Source organism: Lepidochelys kempii, chromosome 12, assembly GCF_965140265.1.
Source record: "Lepidochelys kempii isolate rLepKem1 chromosome 12, rLepKem1.hap2, whole genome shotgun sequence".
In the NCBI taxonomy this organism is placed as follows: Eukaryota; Metazoa; Chordata; order Testudines; family Cheloniidae; genus Lepidochelys; species Lepidochelys kempii.
In genome coordinates, this window is record NC_133267.1 from 5,693,326 (window position 1) to 5,711,554 (window position 18,229).

Here is an 18,229-nt window from a genome sequence, read left to right on the forward strand (position 1 = left end):
GTGCATGACGGATAATATATATTCATCCACAACATAGTAAGGTTCATCTTTATTGAACACGACTTGTTATTATGTTGTATGCAGTGTTGTGATAGCCATGTTGGTCCCAGGATATTAGAGAGACAAGGTGGGTGAGGTAATATCTTCTGTTAGACCAACGTCAGATCAGACCTAAAGAAGAGCTCTGTGTAGCTCAACAGCTTGTCTCTCTCACCAGCAGAAGATGGTCCAACAGGAGATATTACCTCACCCACCTTGTCTCTCTTGTTATGTTGGATATTTCTCTTGAATACCTGAGGTTTCATCTGTACCCAAGATATAGTTTCAAAATATATTGTCTTACTCCAAAAAAAGGTAACTCCCGCTGTTTTTGTTTTTTCCTCCAGCCCCTAGCATCTGTTGGTTGGGATCTTGTTAAGATTGTAAATGGGCATCTCTTGTGAACCATACAATCCTTAATTTGTATATGACCAGCCAGAGTGAGATTAGCTCCTCCCCCTGACCCATAGGGACAATAACCCGAACTCCAAGTGCCCTACTCATAGGAACCCTAATTCTAACTCCCAGTCCCTTAGGCATAGGAACCCTAACCTTAAGGCGGGAAGCCCTACCGATAGGAACACTAACTCCACGTACCCTACCTATAGGAACCCTAACTTTAAATCCATGTTCCCTACCCATAGGAACCCTAACCATAGGGTGGGGAGACCTACTCATAAAAATCCTAACCCTAACTCCAAGAACCCTTCTCATAGGAACACTAACCCTAGGACAGGAAGCCCTTCCCAGAAGAACCCCAATCAATGTGTGGGGAGTCATATCCGTAGGAACCCTAACTGTTCGGTGGGGAGCCCTACCCATTGGAACCCTAACGCTAACTCCAATTGCCCTACTCTTAGCACCACTAATCCTAGGGGGGAGCCCTATGCTTAGGAATCCTAGCCCTAACTTCAAGAACTCTTCTCATAGAACCCTAACCCTAAGTCCAACTGACATGCTCATAGGAACCATACCCCTAGGGCGGGGAGCCATACCGATAGGAAACCTAGCCCAAACTCCAAGTGCCCCACCCATGGGATCCCTAACCTGAGAGCGGGAAGCCCTACCCATAGGAACCCTAACCCTAAATCCATGTTCCCTACCCATAGGAACCCTAACCCTAGGGTGGGGAGCCCTACCTATAGGAACCCTAACTCTAAGTCCAGGGGCCCTGGACATAGGAAACCTAACTCTAAATGCCTTACCCATAGGAAGCATAGCACTAGGGCTGGGAGCCCTACCCGTAGGAACCCTAACCCAAACTACAAGGGCCTTGCCCAGCAGTGAGGCAGTGTTACCTTTACCTGTAATGCTGGTGAGACCATTACTGGAGACTGGGTCCAGTTCTGGTGTCCACCCTTCAAAAAAATGTTGAGAAATTGGAGGGGGGTTCAGGGAAAAGCTATGCGAATTTGAGATCTGGAAAATCTGAGTGAGTCACTTAAGGAGCTGAATGTGTATAGTTTATCAAAGAGAAGGATAAGAGGTGATTTGATCAAAGTCCATCAGCCCCTACATGGGGAGAAAATTTCTGTTAGCAGAGGCCTCTTTAATCTAGCAGACAAAGGCAGAATGGGAGCTAGTGGCTGGAAGCTGAAGTTAGACAAATTCAAACTTCAGATGAGACTCTCCTTTTCCAGGGAGGTGTAATTAACCATTGGGACAACTCACCAAGGAACATGATGTATTCATCACTTGAAGTGTTTAAATCACAACTGAATGTCTTTCTAAACGATATAGCCTAGAGACGCCTTACTCAACCATGTTTCATGGTGTGCGCTACGCAGGAGGTCAAAGGAGTGGTCCCTTGTTCTGAAAATCTAGGAAATAGGTGTGTAAATGGCGCTAGTGCCAAGGAGGGAGAGGAGATATTTAAGATGGTCAAAGGGATTGTACCTCTTGTGATCCATGTGCAGCACTCGCTTCCTAATACTTCCAGGTGCAGTTTCAGCGTGTTGGTTTTATTTTATAAAGACATTATGTGGTTTGGAACTTCACTAATTTGGAAACCTCCTCTCCTCTCTGCCTATGCAGCAGTATGGTGGCTGAGATCAGCTGAATTGTGTTGTTGACTGCCCAGAAACGGTTGCCATTGAAGACTGAGGCCCGAGAGAGCTCTGACCCCTGTGAGTTTGCCAGAATCCACACTTCTTGGCATTCAGGGTTCTAGCCCCTCGTCAGCGAAGACTCTGAGTAAGGCTCTGGCTATACGTGCAGCCCTGCCGTGCCAATGCTCCCAGTCAGCGCTCGTTTCTCCAAAGCAGCGCTCCACTCTCTGCTGCTGCTCCGTGAACACCACCAACAACCTTGAGTTGTTTTTTGCTATTACTTTAGCAATCTGTCCTCAAAGAAATCGTCCTGCCCCTCTTTGCTGTGGTTCTTCCCGTGTCTCTGAAAGGTTTGCGATAACCGTGCAGAACTGTGGAGACTCCATGCTTCTGTCGGATGGTGGACAGCAAAAAGTGCTGCACAGGATTGTGGGACTGAAAAAAGAACGTGTGAAAATGCTGAGCTAGGGATGGAGAAAATTGCACGATGGGAACTTGACCCCTGTGCAGCGCGTGTGCCCCACAATGCATTGCAAAAATTCCCCGGAAGGCATTGCACTGGAGGGTGGCGTGTGGCCCACTGGGACACCTACCCACAGTGCACTTCACTTTGCAACAGCACAGACTCTCCTGGTGAGTATGTGTAGCACCATCGCGAGCAGCCAGATATGCCTGCGCACAAGCGATATCCTAACTGTGACAGTTTTATACCTACGTAACTTGCGTCAACCAAAGTTTGTTGGGTATACGCGGCCTCAGTCATTCTGCAAATCTGGTTAAGGATCTCAGGATTTGACCATTATTATTACATACTGGTCCCTTCTGGCCTTAGAATCTATGAAGGGAGGTCAAGTTATATTTTGTCAATTTCTCTTGAAAGAATGTATTCTGATCTCTCCCCGGTGAGCAGGTAATTGCTCCATGTTTTCATCCATTTTTGTGAGGTCTAGGGCAAAATGCAAAGACGCACACAGTGACATTTCTATCTAGACACATACCTTCGCTCCAGGCTGTTGTTTTCGGAGAGTCCAACCTGTTCTTTGTGTTTACATGGTGGTTTGAGCCTGGTGAATAGCACTCACTTCACAGTTATACAAACCCTGTTGCTCTGTACATAAAGGAGTGCACAGCCGTTCTCATACTGAGCACATTCCACAGGTGTGTTATGGAGGCTGCAGTAGCAGTTCCTGAGCCTCTCAAAGACAGGCAGAGGCGTTCAAGGCCTTTTTAGGTAAGTTTTGGTTGCTCCTTGAGGTGTCTCCTTGGATCCCCAGTGCTGTAGTGAAGGTAGGCAGTGCTTCACGGTCCTGAAAGGTGGCTTTCTCCCATGGGACAAAATTCCCATAAATGGAAAATAGCACACACAGCGGGATTTACAGTGACAGGAAGGGCAAGCTGCTGAATCCCAGCTTGTAGCCGAGAGAAGCTGCTGCCGCTGCTGCTATTTACTGAATTAGACCTTTGCATGAGCAAGTGCCCAGAGAGTCAGTGACTGTGTTGTATGGGGAAGAATTCAAGGTTCTGGCTAATTTTTGTTCGGTATTTGCAGTGTGCCGGGTTTGTGTGGGGTGCTTAGTTACATGCTGCAAATCCTGACTTTTTAAAAATATTAGGGAAAAAATAATCCTGTGTTGTCTATGCTAGACACCAGCTCTGCTACCTGGTTGCTTCTGGGTCAGCCTGCTCCTTCCCACAGGCCTGGCTGTTCATATGGATGAGTTGGGAGCGCTCAGCTCTTCTTGGGGGAACTATTCTAAGGTTGGTACAGATTTAATGGTATAGCCATAGTCACTATATGTAGTGTAAAGGAATGGATTGTCTAGAAGAGGGTATGTGGAGTGTGTGCAAAATTGGGGAACGTGGTTTATAAATGAGGATTGCCCCCATAGATCTGTGTGTTGTGCTGAGTCTTTTAAAGGAGGAGTAATTCTTACTCAGAGAACACAAACCAGCTGGATAACACAACGCTAAATGCAAATAAATTAACAGTTAATATGAACACAGAGCTAGATACCTGTCTTCTCATACGAGGCAGTGCTTGTAAGGCCACTTACAAACATGAAGTACAATTATCCCTATAAGCAGATTTTATTATCCAGTTTTATTCCAATTTAGCTTCTTTTGTTGATCTCATTGAGACTTCAGAATCAATCTGAGTCTGGCCAGTGGGTATTATAACAGCATCCCCCCAAACACTGTTTCCTTCTGCTGCCTTGTGCTGTTAAACTGTGAGGTACCAATCACTGGATGAACCACACAAAATGCCTTGAGAGTAATGGCTGCAAACTCACCCTCACTTAACATAACTAAGGGTCGGTTAATCATAAGCCCCCACCTAAGACAAAAGGCGTTTTGGACTGAGTGACTGGCTAGAGTTTGTGAGTCATGGGTGGCACTTTTATTTTGGGGGGAAAATAATCAAAATATTTGAGGGGGGCAAGTTAGACATGTGAATGCTTCCTTGTAGGGGAGGGGCATTGGGGGCAGAGGAGTGTGTGAAGAGGGGTTTTGAGCTGTAGGGAGTGGAGGGGAGTTATGGGGAGTGGGCTATATGGGGACGGATGGTCTGGGAGCTGAGAGAGAGTGGGGATTCAGGCAAGGGAGGCATGACACCCCCAGCTCATCCTATGCTACCCTAGCTCTGCCAGTGCACCCCAACACTGCAGACCAACCCCCTGCACTCTCCAGCTTTTCCCGTGAATCTCAACCACTCTGGACCTCTCAAAGTCTTTGGGTAAAAAATATGTAGAGATGTGAATGGTTCCTGGGAGGGAAGGGGTGATTGGGTATGCAGGAGTGGGGGTCTAGAGGTTTGGGGCTACAGCAAGAGGAGTGGGGTTATGGGGAGGGGATAAATGAGGATGGGTGGTAGGGGAGGGGGCATGGTTCGGGGGCTAAGGTGAGGGAGGTTTGGGAGTTAGGGGGTGGAGGGGTGGGAGAGTGAACGGCAGGTATGTGGGTGAGTTTCAGGAGGCCTGGGGAGAATAGGGACAGGGGCACCTGTCAGTTCCACATTCTGCATGTGCCCAGATCTGGGGTGCTTTTGCCCCTCTACGGGGGTCTGAGCCCCCTCCCTGCCCCCCTCATGTGGTCTGGTATATGTGGTCCTTGCCCATCTGGAAGTGCCAGAGTCCCTCTTGCTCCCGTGTGTGTGTGGCGGGGGGGAGAATCTGGGGGCTCATGCCCATCTACAGGAGTTGGACCTATGGTTACCAACACTGTATTTCAAAAATAAGGGACTGTGTTCTTAGCACCCCCACTCCCCTCTCTTCCTGATACTTTATTTTAATATTATCCTAATCAATCATAATTAATGAGCAGTACTCACCTAAGTTCACTGGGATAGTTCCTGCTGCTCCCGATCTTGTTGTACAGCCATGAAGAAATAAGGGATGTCCCTTCTAATAAAGGACTGTTGGCATCCTTAGGACCCCTCCCGCCCAACATTTCATGTGAGCCAGGATCTAGGGGGCTTGCTCTTTTAGGAGCGTCTCAGGCCCCTTCTCTGCCCCCATGTGCGTGAGGATCTGGGAAAGCCTGCCCCTTTGAATGGGGAGCGGAGAATCGGTATGCTTCATGCCTATCCCACATGCAGGATATCATGCAGGGTCTAAGGCAGTCGGGGGGCATGGGAACACCTACTGAGAGGAATGGATTGGTTCATATGGCTCAGAGCTCTTGTTTCAGGTTGTATCATTTCCAGGGGCTGTTCTCATTCAGTGAGACTATCGCATTGACACGAATGGGCCACTTCACCCCCTCAGAGTCTCCTACCTTGTGCGTGGATGTGGAGAGAAGCCCTTTCCCTCTGGCCTTCCCATGTAAAGGTGTTTGTGACCGTTCTTGGGGTGCCCAGGACGGCGTCACCTTGCTACCCTCTGCCTCTAGTGAGAGAGTCCTGCCCGCCCTAGCTGAGCGTTAGCGCCTTACACCCTCAGCCACTCACACTATGCCAGCCCTGCCTTTGCCCTGCAGGTTAACAAGAGGTGCCCCCCACTTCCCACGTCCCCTTGAATCATTCCTCTCTGACATCCAGGCACCGGCTACTCACCGAGACCCCAGGTCCTCTGCCTGCATAGGAGCCTGTGCCCCCGTGTATCAGCTTTACCTTAAATCACCACTCCTGTAAACCACACGGCAGCTGTGAGCACTTACAATAAAACAAAAGAAGGTTTATTTAAGAAAGAACAGAGATTCCACTAGAAACAAGAGCGAGTCATGGAAACAAATGGTTACATACAAAACCAAATGATAAAACTTGATCTAGGGGCAACACTTATTAATGGTTACCTTTCCTATCAGAGGTCCTATAACTTTTCTAGCTAATATAAAAGGTTTCCCCCCTCCCAAAGTTCAGTCTGTTGCAGAGCTGGCTGGCTTCCCAGGAATCAGGATCCAATCTTTCATGAAACACCTCTACTCCACCAGATGCCTCTCCCCACCCTGTGAGATACTGAGTCAAGCTTTTGTCTCTATTCAAAGACCTGCAGTCCCCTCTCTGTTATAATGTTCTCTTTTTACCTCCCAGTGGTTTCAGTTGTCTTTCATGGTTTTCCATTGATAGTTCTGTGATGGGGCAAGGGTAGACAACTGAGCCTTGCGCTGCGTTACTGGCTAACCAGGGAGGAGTGGCAACTCCCTCCCGCTTGAACGGTCATCACCGACACATGTATTTCCCTGATGACTAACTTGTACTCCAAGCCTATTAGGTGTCATTTTCAGTATTGTCACATTACTCCTTAAATATTACTTATACGCACATCTCACAACAATTATGAATATTAATACATTACAAGCTTTCAGTAGAGACCCCACATGCTATCCTTTATGGATAAATACCATGAGAGCAGTATATTAGGCACAGTGAGTTTGTCAGGTCTGAGACAGGAGTTGCTTGTAAAGGACAACCGTCAAGTCACCTCTCTTGCTAGCTTGAAAATATTGCATTTGTCCTTTGTTTCCTGACCTTTTATTAGTTTTCATAACTGCACTGTAGACACAGTCTTCTGAGCTGAACTCTGACAAGGCCTTGCTGAATGGCTAAGTAGACATGCTCTTCATCTTGTCTAACTACATCCCAGCCCAAGTCTTGGAGAACTCCCATCAGTTAATTAAGCATGGTTTCTCTTTGCTGAATCCAGGCTGGTTATTTTTAATCAAACTGTGCTTTCTCAAGTCTCCTTCCCTTTGATCTTTTCAGAAATGTACACAAATATTCATCTCAAGTGATATCAAACTGGCAGCCCTGCAACGTCATGGGATGCCCTGACTCTGTGCAGATAATGACTTGGAGTGGCAACTCTGCCCCTGGTCTGTACTTAGCAAGCCTTACACTGTCTGCTAGGAAGCTGATTTTCCAGACAGTCTGTTTTCTGCTCTTGTATTTGGGGTGTGAAGTGGTGAACTTGATCGGAGTTTCTGGGATGTTTTAATAACCCCATTCCTGCCCCGCCCTGTGGTCCACTGCACAGTTCTGAGGGGAATCGGGCAGACTCCTCACACAGACTGCCAGGGACAGTTCTCATTCTCTCTGTATGTGTGCTGGTCACAAGGCTGAGAGAAGGAAGGCCATGGATCCTGGAACAGCGGGGGACCTACTGACTGACATCATGTCCCAGGAGACTGTTTCAATGGTGATCTGCGTCTTGGCCTACTGCAACGGTGGCCTTGTGCCAGTGGCCTTGGAGCCCTCGAGCTGTGGAATCTCTAGGTCCATGAGAGTCAGCACACATGCCCCGTGCTGGGCAGCGTTGGATACACCCAGAAGAGTTCTTGATGTGGATGCCTTTGTCACAGCACTTGTTGGAGGCCTTGGCCACTCTTTTGCTTCTTTTAGAAATCTGTACTCCATTTGCTCTTCACCTTGGTCTACAGGCACGAGACACAGGCACCTGGTTTTGGCAGCCCACTGGGTCCTCTCCTGGGGCCGTGTTCTTACACACAACCCTCTCTGGAAAGTGAATCCCTAAATCTCCATGTGATGGGGGTGTCCACCCCCACACAAGTCTTGAAGGGATTAAGGTGGCTGAGGGGGCCAATGAACCCCTCAGACTGCACCTGGACGAGGAGCCAGGGAACAGGAACGAATTAGACAAGGCTCAGTTGGACTGGAACAGGAGGGTCCTACCTAAAGCCTAAGGAGCTGAGAGCAGCAAAGGGCGTGCTGCAGGGACGTAGTCTGCAGTCACTCCCTGGGAGAAGGGAGGTGTTGGGGGGCTATAGAGCTAGGTAGCCTACAACTACTCCCTGGGAGGAGGGAGTCTGGGCTGGCCACCCCAGAGCAGGGGGAGAGCTAGAAAGGTAGGAAAGGCTCAGTGGAAAAGCAGCAAGGGGTGGAGGAGGGCAGACGTTGGCTGCTGAAGTGAGGACCCCTGAGCTGGAACCCAGAGTAGAGAGTGGGCCTGGGTTCTCGTCCCTGATATTGAGGGAGTAGCACCTGAGGCAGTGAATGGGAAGACTGCCTAGGATTGCTGGAGAAAGACTTTGGTACCCCCCAGAAGGGGAGACCACGTAGTGACCTGGCTGGAGGCTGAGTCACAAAGAGGCAGCAGCAGCTCGGGGAGCAAGAGAGGGGCTGCAGACCGAGAGAGAGAGAGACAGAAAGATGGTGTCCAGCCGCGGAAAGGGACATCGACCTTGCACAGCTAATCCCCAGAACGGCCGGAGGAGGCACTATCTGGCAGTGAGAGTGCCCCATGACAGTCCGATTCTAGCATTGGGAAAGGAGTATTCAGAAAAAAATGCAGTGAAAAAAGTCTTGAATTATAGGTCTAAAATTACCCTAGAATTATACAACAGGACTGGCGCTGAACCAGAAAACCGTTAAAGACTCTTGGAACCTTTTCCACACAAACGATAATTGCCCAATGAAAACAGGATTCAGAGAAATATAAGCTGACATCAAGCTACTCATTTTTGTTATAAATTATATTGAATCTGCAGTATTGCAATTTTAATGTGAATGATTTGACCCTGAAAGAATGCAATGAAAGGCTGACTACCACACTAATGTGGGCAGGGGAAACTTTGACTGATTCAAGCAAATCTGAGCTTTGGTTCTCGATGAGATTTCCCAGTGTTTTCAGACAGCCCCCTGCTTTTCATTGGGAGAGTTGCACAGGGCACTAGTAAAGACTTAACCACCATTTTTTTACTTTTTATGTTAACAAGGCAGAAGCCATCTTTTCTACACAATATTAAACCAGAGAGTCAGATCTGTTTTGCACATATTAGGGAGTTAAAAGGTAAAAAGTAACTTACACAAATGTTCTAGTTATAATAACAAGCATTAAAATCCCAGGAAATTCAGAGTTAAGATTAAACTTAAAAGGAGCCCCAACATTTGTAAATATGGAAAAGCACTGTTAATGCACCCAAATAATCTTAACTTTGTCCAATAGCAATGCTAGTCTCCAATTTTTCCTTCATTGATTTTTTGCTGTCTACCAGGAGAGTTGGGAGACAGCAGGTATACAGTCACCCGGTTTTATTCAGGGTCTGTGAAAGGCAGTACCAGCATTTCCCTTTAACATCTTTTTGTCAGAGTTTGCAGTGTTGCTGTCAAAACCCCATCTCCTTTCAACTCTAGTGTACCAGGTGTCAGTCTGGGAGTGATTTTGCTCTTGATTGCTCTATCAAGGAATCCATTCAGTTGGGTGGTATTTTGAAGAGAAAAAACAAAGTTACAAGTGCCCGAAGAGACTGAGGTTTACAAATTGGCTGCTGCGCATCTGGCATCTCTTTGCCCATCTTTAAAAAAGGGAAGAAGGAGGATCCGGGGAACTACAGGCCAGTCAGCCTCACCTCAGTCCCTGGAAAAATCATGGGGCAGGTCCTCAAGGTATCAATTCTGAAGCACTTAGAGGAGAGGAAAGTGATCAGGAACAGTCAGCATGGATTCACCAAGGGCAAGTCATGCCTGACTAATCTAATTGCCTTCTATGATGAGATAACTGCTCTGTGGATGAGGGGAAAGCAGTGGACATGTTGTTCCTTGACTTTAGCAAAGCTTTTGACACGGTCTCCCACAGTATTCTTGCCAGTGAGTTAAAGAAGTATGGGCTGGATGAATGGACTATAAGGTGGATAGAAAGTTGGCTAGATTGTCGGGCTCAACGAGTAGTGATCAATGGCTCCGTGTCTAGTTGGCAGCCGGTATCAAATGGAGTGCCCCAAGGGTCGGTCCTCGGGCCGGTTTTGTTCAATATCTTCATAAATGATCTGGAGGATGGTGTGGATTGCACCCTCAGCAAGTTTGCAGGAGGAGGGTTAGATATGCTGGAGGGTAGGGATAGGATATAGAGGGCCCTAGAGAAATTAGAGGATTGAGCCAAAAAAAATCTGATGAGGTTCAACAAGGACAAGTGCAGAGTCCTGCACTTAGGACGGAAGAAGAATCCCATGTACCGCTACAGACTAGGGACCGAATGGCTTGGCAGCAGTTCTGCAGAAAAGAACCCAAGGGTTACAGTGGACGAGAAGCTGGATATGAGTCAACAGTGTGCCCTTGTTGCCAAGAAGGCCAATGGCTTTTTTTGATGTATAAGTAGGGGCATTGCCAGCAGATCGAGGGATGTGATCGTTCCCCTCTATTCATTTGACATTGGAGAGGCCTCATCTGGAGTACTGTGTCCAGTTTTGGGCCCTACACTACAAGAAGGATGTGGAAAAATTGGAAAGAGTCCTGCGGAGGGCAACAAAAATGATTCGGGGACTGGAACACATGACTTATGAGGAGAGGCTGAGGGAACTGGGATTGTTTAGTCTGCGGAAGAGAAGAATGAGGGGGGATTTGATAGCTGCTTTCAACTACCTGAGAGGTGGTTCCAGAGAGGATGGTTCTAGACTATTCTCAGTGGTAGAAGAGGACAGGACAAGGAGTAATGGTCTCAAGTTGCAGTGGGGGAGGTTTAGGTTGGATATTAGGAAAAACTTTTTCACTAGGAGGGTGGTGAAACACTGGAATGCGTTACCTAGGGAGGTCGTGGAATCTCCTTCCTTAGATATTTTAAAGGTCAGGCTTGAGAAAGCCTTGGCTGGGATGATTTAGTTGGGGATGGGTCCTGCTTTGAGCAGGGGGTTGGACTAGATGACCTCCTGAGGTCCCTTCCAACCCTGATATTCTATGATTCTAAGTTTTCTATGGAGCTGTACTGTGCAGAGTTAGTTGTTCAGCGCTATCACACAGCCTCATGCCAGCTAGGTACTAAATAGAAAATTGCAGGATAATTGCCATTAAGTACCAACATTCAGCTGCATTTCATAGACAAAAGTGCTGTAATTTATGGTAGCGATGTACTTGGTCCTGGACTGCTGAGGATCCATGTTAATAACTTACTTCTTAGGGGTGCCCATGTCAAAAGCTCCTAAGTCACTTAGGAACCTGAGAGTTAGGCTGTTAAGGGCCAGATTTTTAAAGAGATTTCTGTGCTAAAGATGCAGATAGGCAAGTGGAGTCAGGAGCCCAAACACTCTTGAAAATACCACTAGGTGTGTATCTGTATCTTTAGGTATCTGAAACCTTTTCAAAATCTGGGCCCTAAATCTCTTTTGCAAATGCAGTGACAGGGAGGAGAGGGGGGCACATTATCAAGCCAGGGCTATGGCAGCGGGGGCGCTGGTGGGGATGGAGTACCTGCTCTTAAAACATCAGGATTATGCCCTTTCTTAGACTCCTAAGTCACTTAGATGTTTTTGAAAATTTTTCCTTGTTGTGCCTTTTTAATCCAGGAAGTTTAACAAAGTGTCAGTGTAGACATACTAGAAATGTGGAGCTGATATCACGGGATGGATTCTGGGACAAGTGACGAATAAAATGTATCATACACTTTGGATGTTTCACCTTCACTCTGCCTATTATTCCTCCTCCCACTCCCGGTTACCCTAACATTCTGAGCAACTGAGCAGCTCAAATAGCCACCACTCGTTTTGTTTTAGAGAACAGTCCCTGCTTTTCCTCCAAATATGGAATCTTCTCGCCACCCGCCCCCGCCCAAAAAAAGTAATTACTCCTGTCCAAGCCCCAGGATGGGCAATATTCAGTCCTGAACCAGCAACAAGGTCTGATCGCTTGCAACCCCACACAGCTGGAAGAGGAAGCTTTATCCTGTTGGGGAGTGGAGACTCCCAGTTTTCCAGCAGGGGCAGCACGCTCACTCTTAGCCCTGGAATATCCCGAGATATAGCTGCTCTTAAAATTGTGGCAGCGTTATGGAAAGAAAATGAGATCATTTTTAGAGTGTTTTATGACTCCTCTGTGCTCGGGGGTGCACTTGGACTCATGTGACTAAGACACCTGGCCTTAGTAGGATAAAAATTGTAGCCCTAATACCAAGTTAAAAAAATGCTCTGAAGCATCTGTAAAATAGATGGGTGGGTACTAACCGTACCAGGGCATGTACGTCTGACCCAAAGTGACCATTTGCATCCCTTGTGAGACCAGACTACAGTGACAGTGCTTGGCCATGTCACTGAAGGGTACCCTAGTATTTTCTTGTAAGGGGTGATAGATATCACTTTTCTGCTCCAAGTCTTTCCCTTCTTTATAACTATAGTTCAATAAATAAATCTGAGAAATTCAGTTACACCACACACTAGCTAAAACACAAGGGTTTCCCAACTGAGCCTCTGTAGCTAGGGAAGACTGAGCTTTGATCCTGACATGTGGGTCCTCTACAATCTCTAGCAGGGCTCCAGAACCTCTGTTTCTGGTGAGGATGATGCAAGCAGACAGGAACTCACTAATATTCAGGCTCCAGCATCAATTACAGCAGAGCCCTGATTGAGGGATGGGGCTTCCCTGATTAAGCGCCCTATAGAAGAGGAATTAGTTAGGGAAGTGGACTGGTCTGAAGAACTCAAGGATCTGAATTTGAAGGAGGCTTGGAATGATTTTAAGTCAAAGTTTCAGAAGCTCTCTGAAGCCTGCATCCCAAGCAAGGGGGAAAAAAGTGCTAGGGAAGGCTTGCAGACCATGTTGGATGAGCAAGCATCTCAAACGGGTTATTAAGAGAAAGCAGAAAGCCGACAAGGAATGGAAGATGGGATGGATCAGTAAAGAAAGCTACATCTTGGAGGTCAGAAAGTGTAGGGAAAAAGTGAGAACTGCCAAAAGCCAAGCACAGTTGAACCTTGGAAAGGAAATTAAAACCAGTAGTTAAAGGTTCTATAGCCATATAAATAAAAAGAAAACAAAGAAAGAAGAAGTGGAACTGCTAAGCACTAAGGATGGGATGAAGATTACAGATAATCTAGGCATGGCCCAACACGTAAATGAATACTTTGCCTCAAGTTTTAATAAGGGTAATGAGGATCTTAGGGATAGTGGCAGGGTAGCGAATGGAAATGAGTATATGGAAATAGAAATTACTACATCTGAGGTTAAAGTCAAACTCGAACAGCTTAATGGGACTAAATCCAGAAGACCTGGATAATCTTCATCCAGGAATATTAATGGAATTGGCACATGAAATTGCAAATCCAATAGCAAGGATTTTTAATGAATCTGTAAACTCAGGGGCCATACCCTGTGGCTGAAAGGTTGTTAGTACAGTACCTGTTTTTAAGAAAAGAAAAAAGGTGATCTAGCCTGTTAGTTTGACCTCAGTTGTATGCAAGGTTTTAGAACAAATTTTGAAAGAGAAAGTAGTTAAGGGTATAGAGGTAAACGGAAACTGGGGTAAAACACATGGTTTCACAAAAGATAGATTGTGCCAGACCAACCTGATCTCTTTCTTTCAGAAGATAACTGATTTTTTAGACAAAAAAATGCAATAGATATAACTTACCTGGATTTCAGTAAGGCATTGGATTCAGTTCCACATGTGTACAAAATCTAAATGGGTATTGGAATGCTCGTAGTGTAAGCTGAAACAGTGGAAGAGCCCCGCTGTTCTCTAATATATATTGTGATGTACTTTGTTCTTGCATGACAAAAAACTTCTGGATGCAGGGTGGCTGAGGGTATGGCTACACAGCCAAGAAAACCCAGTAGCTGGGACCCTCCCACCTTGCAGGGTCCTAGAGTCCGGTCTCCAGCCCGAGCCCAGAAGTCTACACAGACCTGCATGAGCCCAAGTCGTCTGGCACAGGCCAGCCACGGGTTTTTCTTTGCTGGGTAGACATACCCTCAGGGGCTGCCAATAGCAAAGTCATGTATAGGTATGAAATATTAATAAGAATGTGAAACACACTGACTGGACTTGTGTTCCCTTTCAGAGATGCTCTGGATGCTGCTAGCACGCTTTATAACCGAGTGGATGAGGGCGTCCACCTACTGGTGATGTTGTCAAACAAACGCATCCAGGAGCTGGAGCTAGTGATGGAATTCGAGACTTCTGAAGAATGTTTTAGGGAGGTAAGGCCAGTTTGTCATTGGTTGTAGTGATTAGCCTTAACTGCATGTCCCACAAAGGTATTTAATCCCAGTTTACATCAGGGTTTGAACCAGGTGGTAGTAAAGTAACATGCCTTCACATCACAAAAACACCCCATAAGCAACTTGGCATTTAGTAGTTTCTGCCCAGGTTGAGACGGGCACTACCCCACCTGATAGCATTCAGTGACCTGGCTTTCCTGTACTGATGAGACATACAGACTTGGGACCAGATTTTCAGATGTGCTGAGCACCAAGTCAGCGGGTACTCTGTATGCTCAGCACCTCTGAAAGTCCAGCCCCAAACATGTGACCTTCATACCTGTTTGATCCAGTATAACCCCATTAATGTCAGCGAGGTTCCCTCTGATATACACTGATGGAAGTCAGATTAGTCCCTTAGAGTGCAGAGGCCTCCTGGCCAGGAGCACAAACACATGGTGTTTCCCATGATGCACTGCAGATTCAGTTCCACATTTGTACTAAATCTAAATCTGGAGGTACCTCTGAGGAGCCCTTCTCCCACGTCAGAGGAGGCTGATGGGGGCTCATTCCATCCCTTCAGAGTGAACAGAGCCATCTCAGCCCCCATGATGGGAATGGGATTAGGGAGTGTGTTTGTAGGAAAGGCAGATGAAGACCAACATCCTTACCCAGCTGACAAAGTCTGACTATCCCTGAGGAGATGAGCCCAGTGCCAGTGATTGGCCTGTGATGAGGAGCTGCTAGGAATAGCATGGACACTGGAGATCATATTGAGCGCTGTGTTCAGGAAACAGAGAGCAGATGTCATAGGGCCCCAGATAACCACATAAGAGTGACTCCGTTGCTGTGATCAGGGTAAAGCCGTTGCTCCTCATCCTTCTGCCAGACAGAAATTGGAGTGGGGAGCAGATGTGGCAGCAAACGGAGCGTTGGCAGCAGGAGCAGTAGGAAGATAGGACCAGCCCAGGAGTTGCAGAGGTTTCATCTGACTGCTGTTTGCCCAGAAGCACAGACCTCAAGCAGCTGCTCACTTTGCTTATGCCTAAGGCCTGTGAGCAACAGCAGAGCTTAGCAATTATCCAGGGACCTAATGTGGGAAAGGTCCATGCGTAAAGCAGGAGGCATACACTGAAATGCTGAGATGTGGGGAGAAATGCTCATGCATTCTTTCCAGTGATTAAATGACCAACCTCACCAGAGAATCTCCCTGCTCTTTCCACACAAAGGCCTGCCTTGCACAGCGGCACTGACTGACAAATAATACAACTGCTTTCCCCTTTTTCTCCTAGGTCAGCACTTGGATCGAGAATGTTGGCAGGAAGCAGTTAAAGGAAATGATTGACCTGGACGATTCTTTGGAGCTCCTGCTTCAAGCTCAAAAGCAGTTCAGGGAATTTGATCTTGTTGCCAGTGTAAGTGTTCTCCGATTGGAAAGAGGGGCAGAAGAGTTCGTGGTGGGAAAGAACACCCCTGCCTACCACAATAGTGGGGGAACTGGCAGGCGAATGTAGCCTGCCAGGCTGATTCCATAGTGTATGCTGACACCACCCTGGGGCACATCCCATAGATCAGCCTTAAACAACCTCTGACCTAGACTTGAACAGAGTGATCCATACACACAAGACTGGAGACACCAACACATTTGTGTGTAGCTCCGAGAGAGACTGGCGGTATTGTGCTATTCCTCCTGGAATGCTGTGGAGTCCGCCTTAGTCTCTGCCTATGTGGGCTGAGAATTTTATTGAACATGTGTTTCAGAGGGAGACTGTGTAATTCACATCTGTGTCTCTGAACAACTCCACCTGGGCCTTCATGATGTCTCCTGTCACATTCCCCTGTCCGCTCTCCAAACTGCCAGCAGTGTCTGCCTCCCCCACCACCTCCCCATTCCTTTCCTTTGCCCATCACTCTCTCCAGGACTTTTTCCATGCTGTCCATATGTTTGTAACCCTTCTGCTAAGTGGTTTCAGCAGCAACCAGGGCTGGGTTCAATATCCAGGGGTCTTCTTAACATTACAAAACAGAACTGGCTCGAGCCCCCACCCAGTAATCTGAGAAAACTAAACACCACCCCAGGTGCCTCTTAGAGGCAGTACTTCCCTGTTCGCAAGCACGGGCTCTGTGTATGACAAAAGAAAATTTTTTATTGAAGTGAGAGGAAACTTGGCATTAATTTGGGAAAATACTGCAACACCGATTCAAAAGCATGTACGCCTTAAGTAACCACCCACCCAACAGTACGTTGGGCAGTGTCGTTTGCCTCAGTGTCCTACCTTTCGGAGTGAAAGTCCAACGAACGAATGTCCCTTCAATATGCCACTCAGTGAGCCTGATCAGCTCTGTCTTTAAATACTGGAGAGGGGTGGGTCAAATGGTGTCCCGGACTTGTTAAGCAGAGTTCACGCCACCAGGAAGGAACACCTGCCTCCGCCCCATCTGACTTTCACCAGGATTTGGCATCTCACCCCTTGCTTAGCAAGTGAGGTTATTCTTCGAGCGCTTGCTCATATCGATTCCAATTAGGTGTGTGCGCTCACTGCGTGCGCGGCCGTTGGAGAATTTTTACCGTAGCAACACCCGATGTGTCGGCTGTGGAGCCCCCTGGAGTGGCGCCTTCATGGTGCTGGATATATACCCCAGCCGACCCAGCGCCCCCTCAGTTCCTTCTTACCGCCCGTGACGGTCGTTGGAACTGTGGAGCGTGGCTTTACTACTCTCCACTCTCCCTAGCGTTCTTCCTACAGTTCGTTAAGTTTAGTTATAGTGTTTAATAGTTATAGTTGTAGTTGTATAGTTGTTTGTATTAGTGGAGTGGAAGGAGTTTCCCCTCCTCCCCGTACTTTGTTTGGGCTCATGTCCAAGGCTCCGGGCTTTAAGCCCTGCGGCTCCTGCTCCAAGCCCATGCCAACGGGCGACCCCCACAACTCTTGCCTGAAGTGTCTGGGGGAATCTCACCAAGCGGAGAAGTGCAGGGTTTGCAAGAGCTTTCGTCCCCGGACTAAGAAGAAGCGGGACTTTAGCTTAAGACAGCTCCTTATGGAGGCGTCTCTTAGTCCTCAGCCTCCAGCGGCGCGACAAGACCCGACACCAAGTGCTTCGGTGCGCAGTGCCCTGGCTTCAGCGGCAGGAACGGCACCGCAGTTGGACTCTGATAGAGAACCGCGGCACTGACGTTCCCTGGCACTGCAATCGACCCCATCGGTCTGGCACCGATCTCACTCGCCTGGCCAGAAGCGGCACTGGAAACCGGAAAAGGCTGGCCCAACTCAGCAGGCACCACCCTTTCCGGATCTGCCAGCAGAGCCACGTCCCACAGCAGAGCGCCCAGGGACACAGGTGACGGCCTCAGCTCTGTTGACTCTGGCACCGAGAGCGGAGCCGTTGAGTCTGGTGTGACTGGACTCCCCGACTCGCAGCGCGGTTGAGGTCCAATTGCCGTCTACTCCAGATACCTTTGTGGCTGGAAGGGATCTGATTGCCATGACAGTGTTGGCATCCCCTCAGCTGACCAAGGCACCAGCACTTGTCCGATTGGCACCATCCGGAGGCAAACCGGCTCTTATTCACCTGCTGGCACCGTTGGTTGAGCCGCGGCCCTGATCCCGCTCTCGGCACCGTTCCCACTCCCGACGCTGCTCACAGTCCCGGCACCGTTTGCAGTCCCGGCACCACTCTCCATCACGCAGAGGGTCCATCCAGGGTGGCCTTACCACTTATCCGGTCCATTCAAACCGTGGCCAGAACAATCTGGCAAACACCCACTTCTATTCCCCTGACTGCTAAG

At 47.9% G+C, this 18,229-nt stretch overlaps 1 protein-coding gene across 5 annotated transcripts in view; it reads left to right on the forward strand.

The window, feature by feature from the left end:
• PLEKHG4 (pleckstrin homology and RhoGEF domain containing G4) overlaps positions 1 to 18,229 on the forward strand; it is a 171,011-nt gene that overhangs the window by 94,419 nt on the left and 58,363 nt on the right. For all 5 annotated transcript variants that reach the window (XM_073307290.1, XM_073307293.1, XM_073307294.1 and 2 more), the window contains exons 11-12: positions 14,304 to 14,442; positions 15,735 to 15,857. In XM_073307290.1, coding sequence (XP_073163391.1) covers positions 14,304 to 14,442; positions 15,735 to 15,857 — 262 coding nt within the window. The remainder of the gene's footprint in view (positions 1 to 14,303; positions 14,443 to 15,734; positions 15,858 to 18,229) is intronic.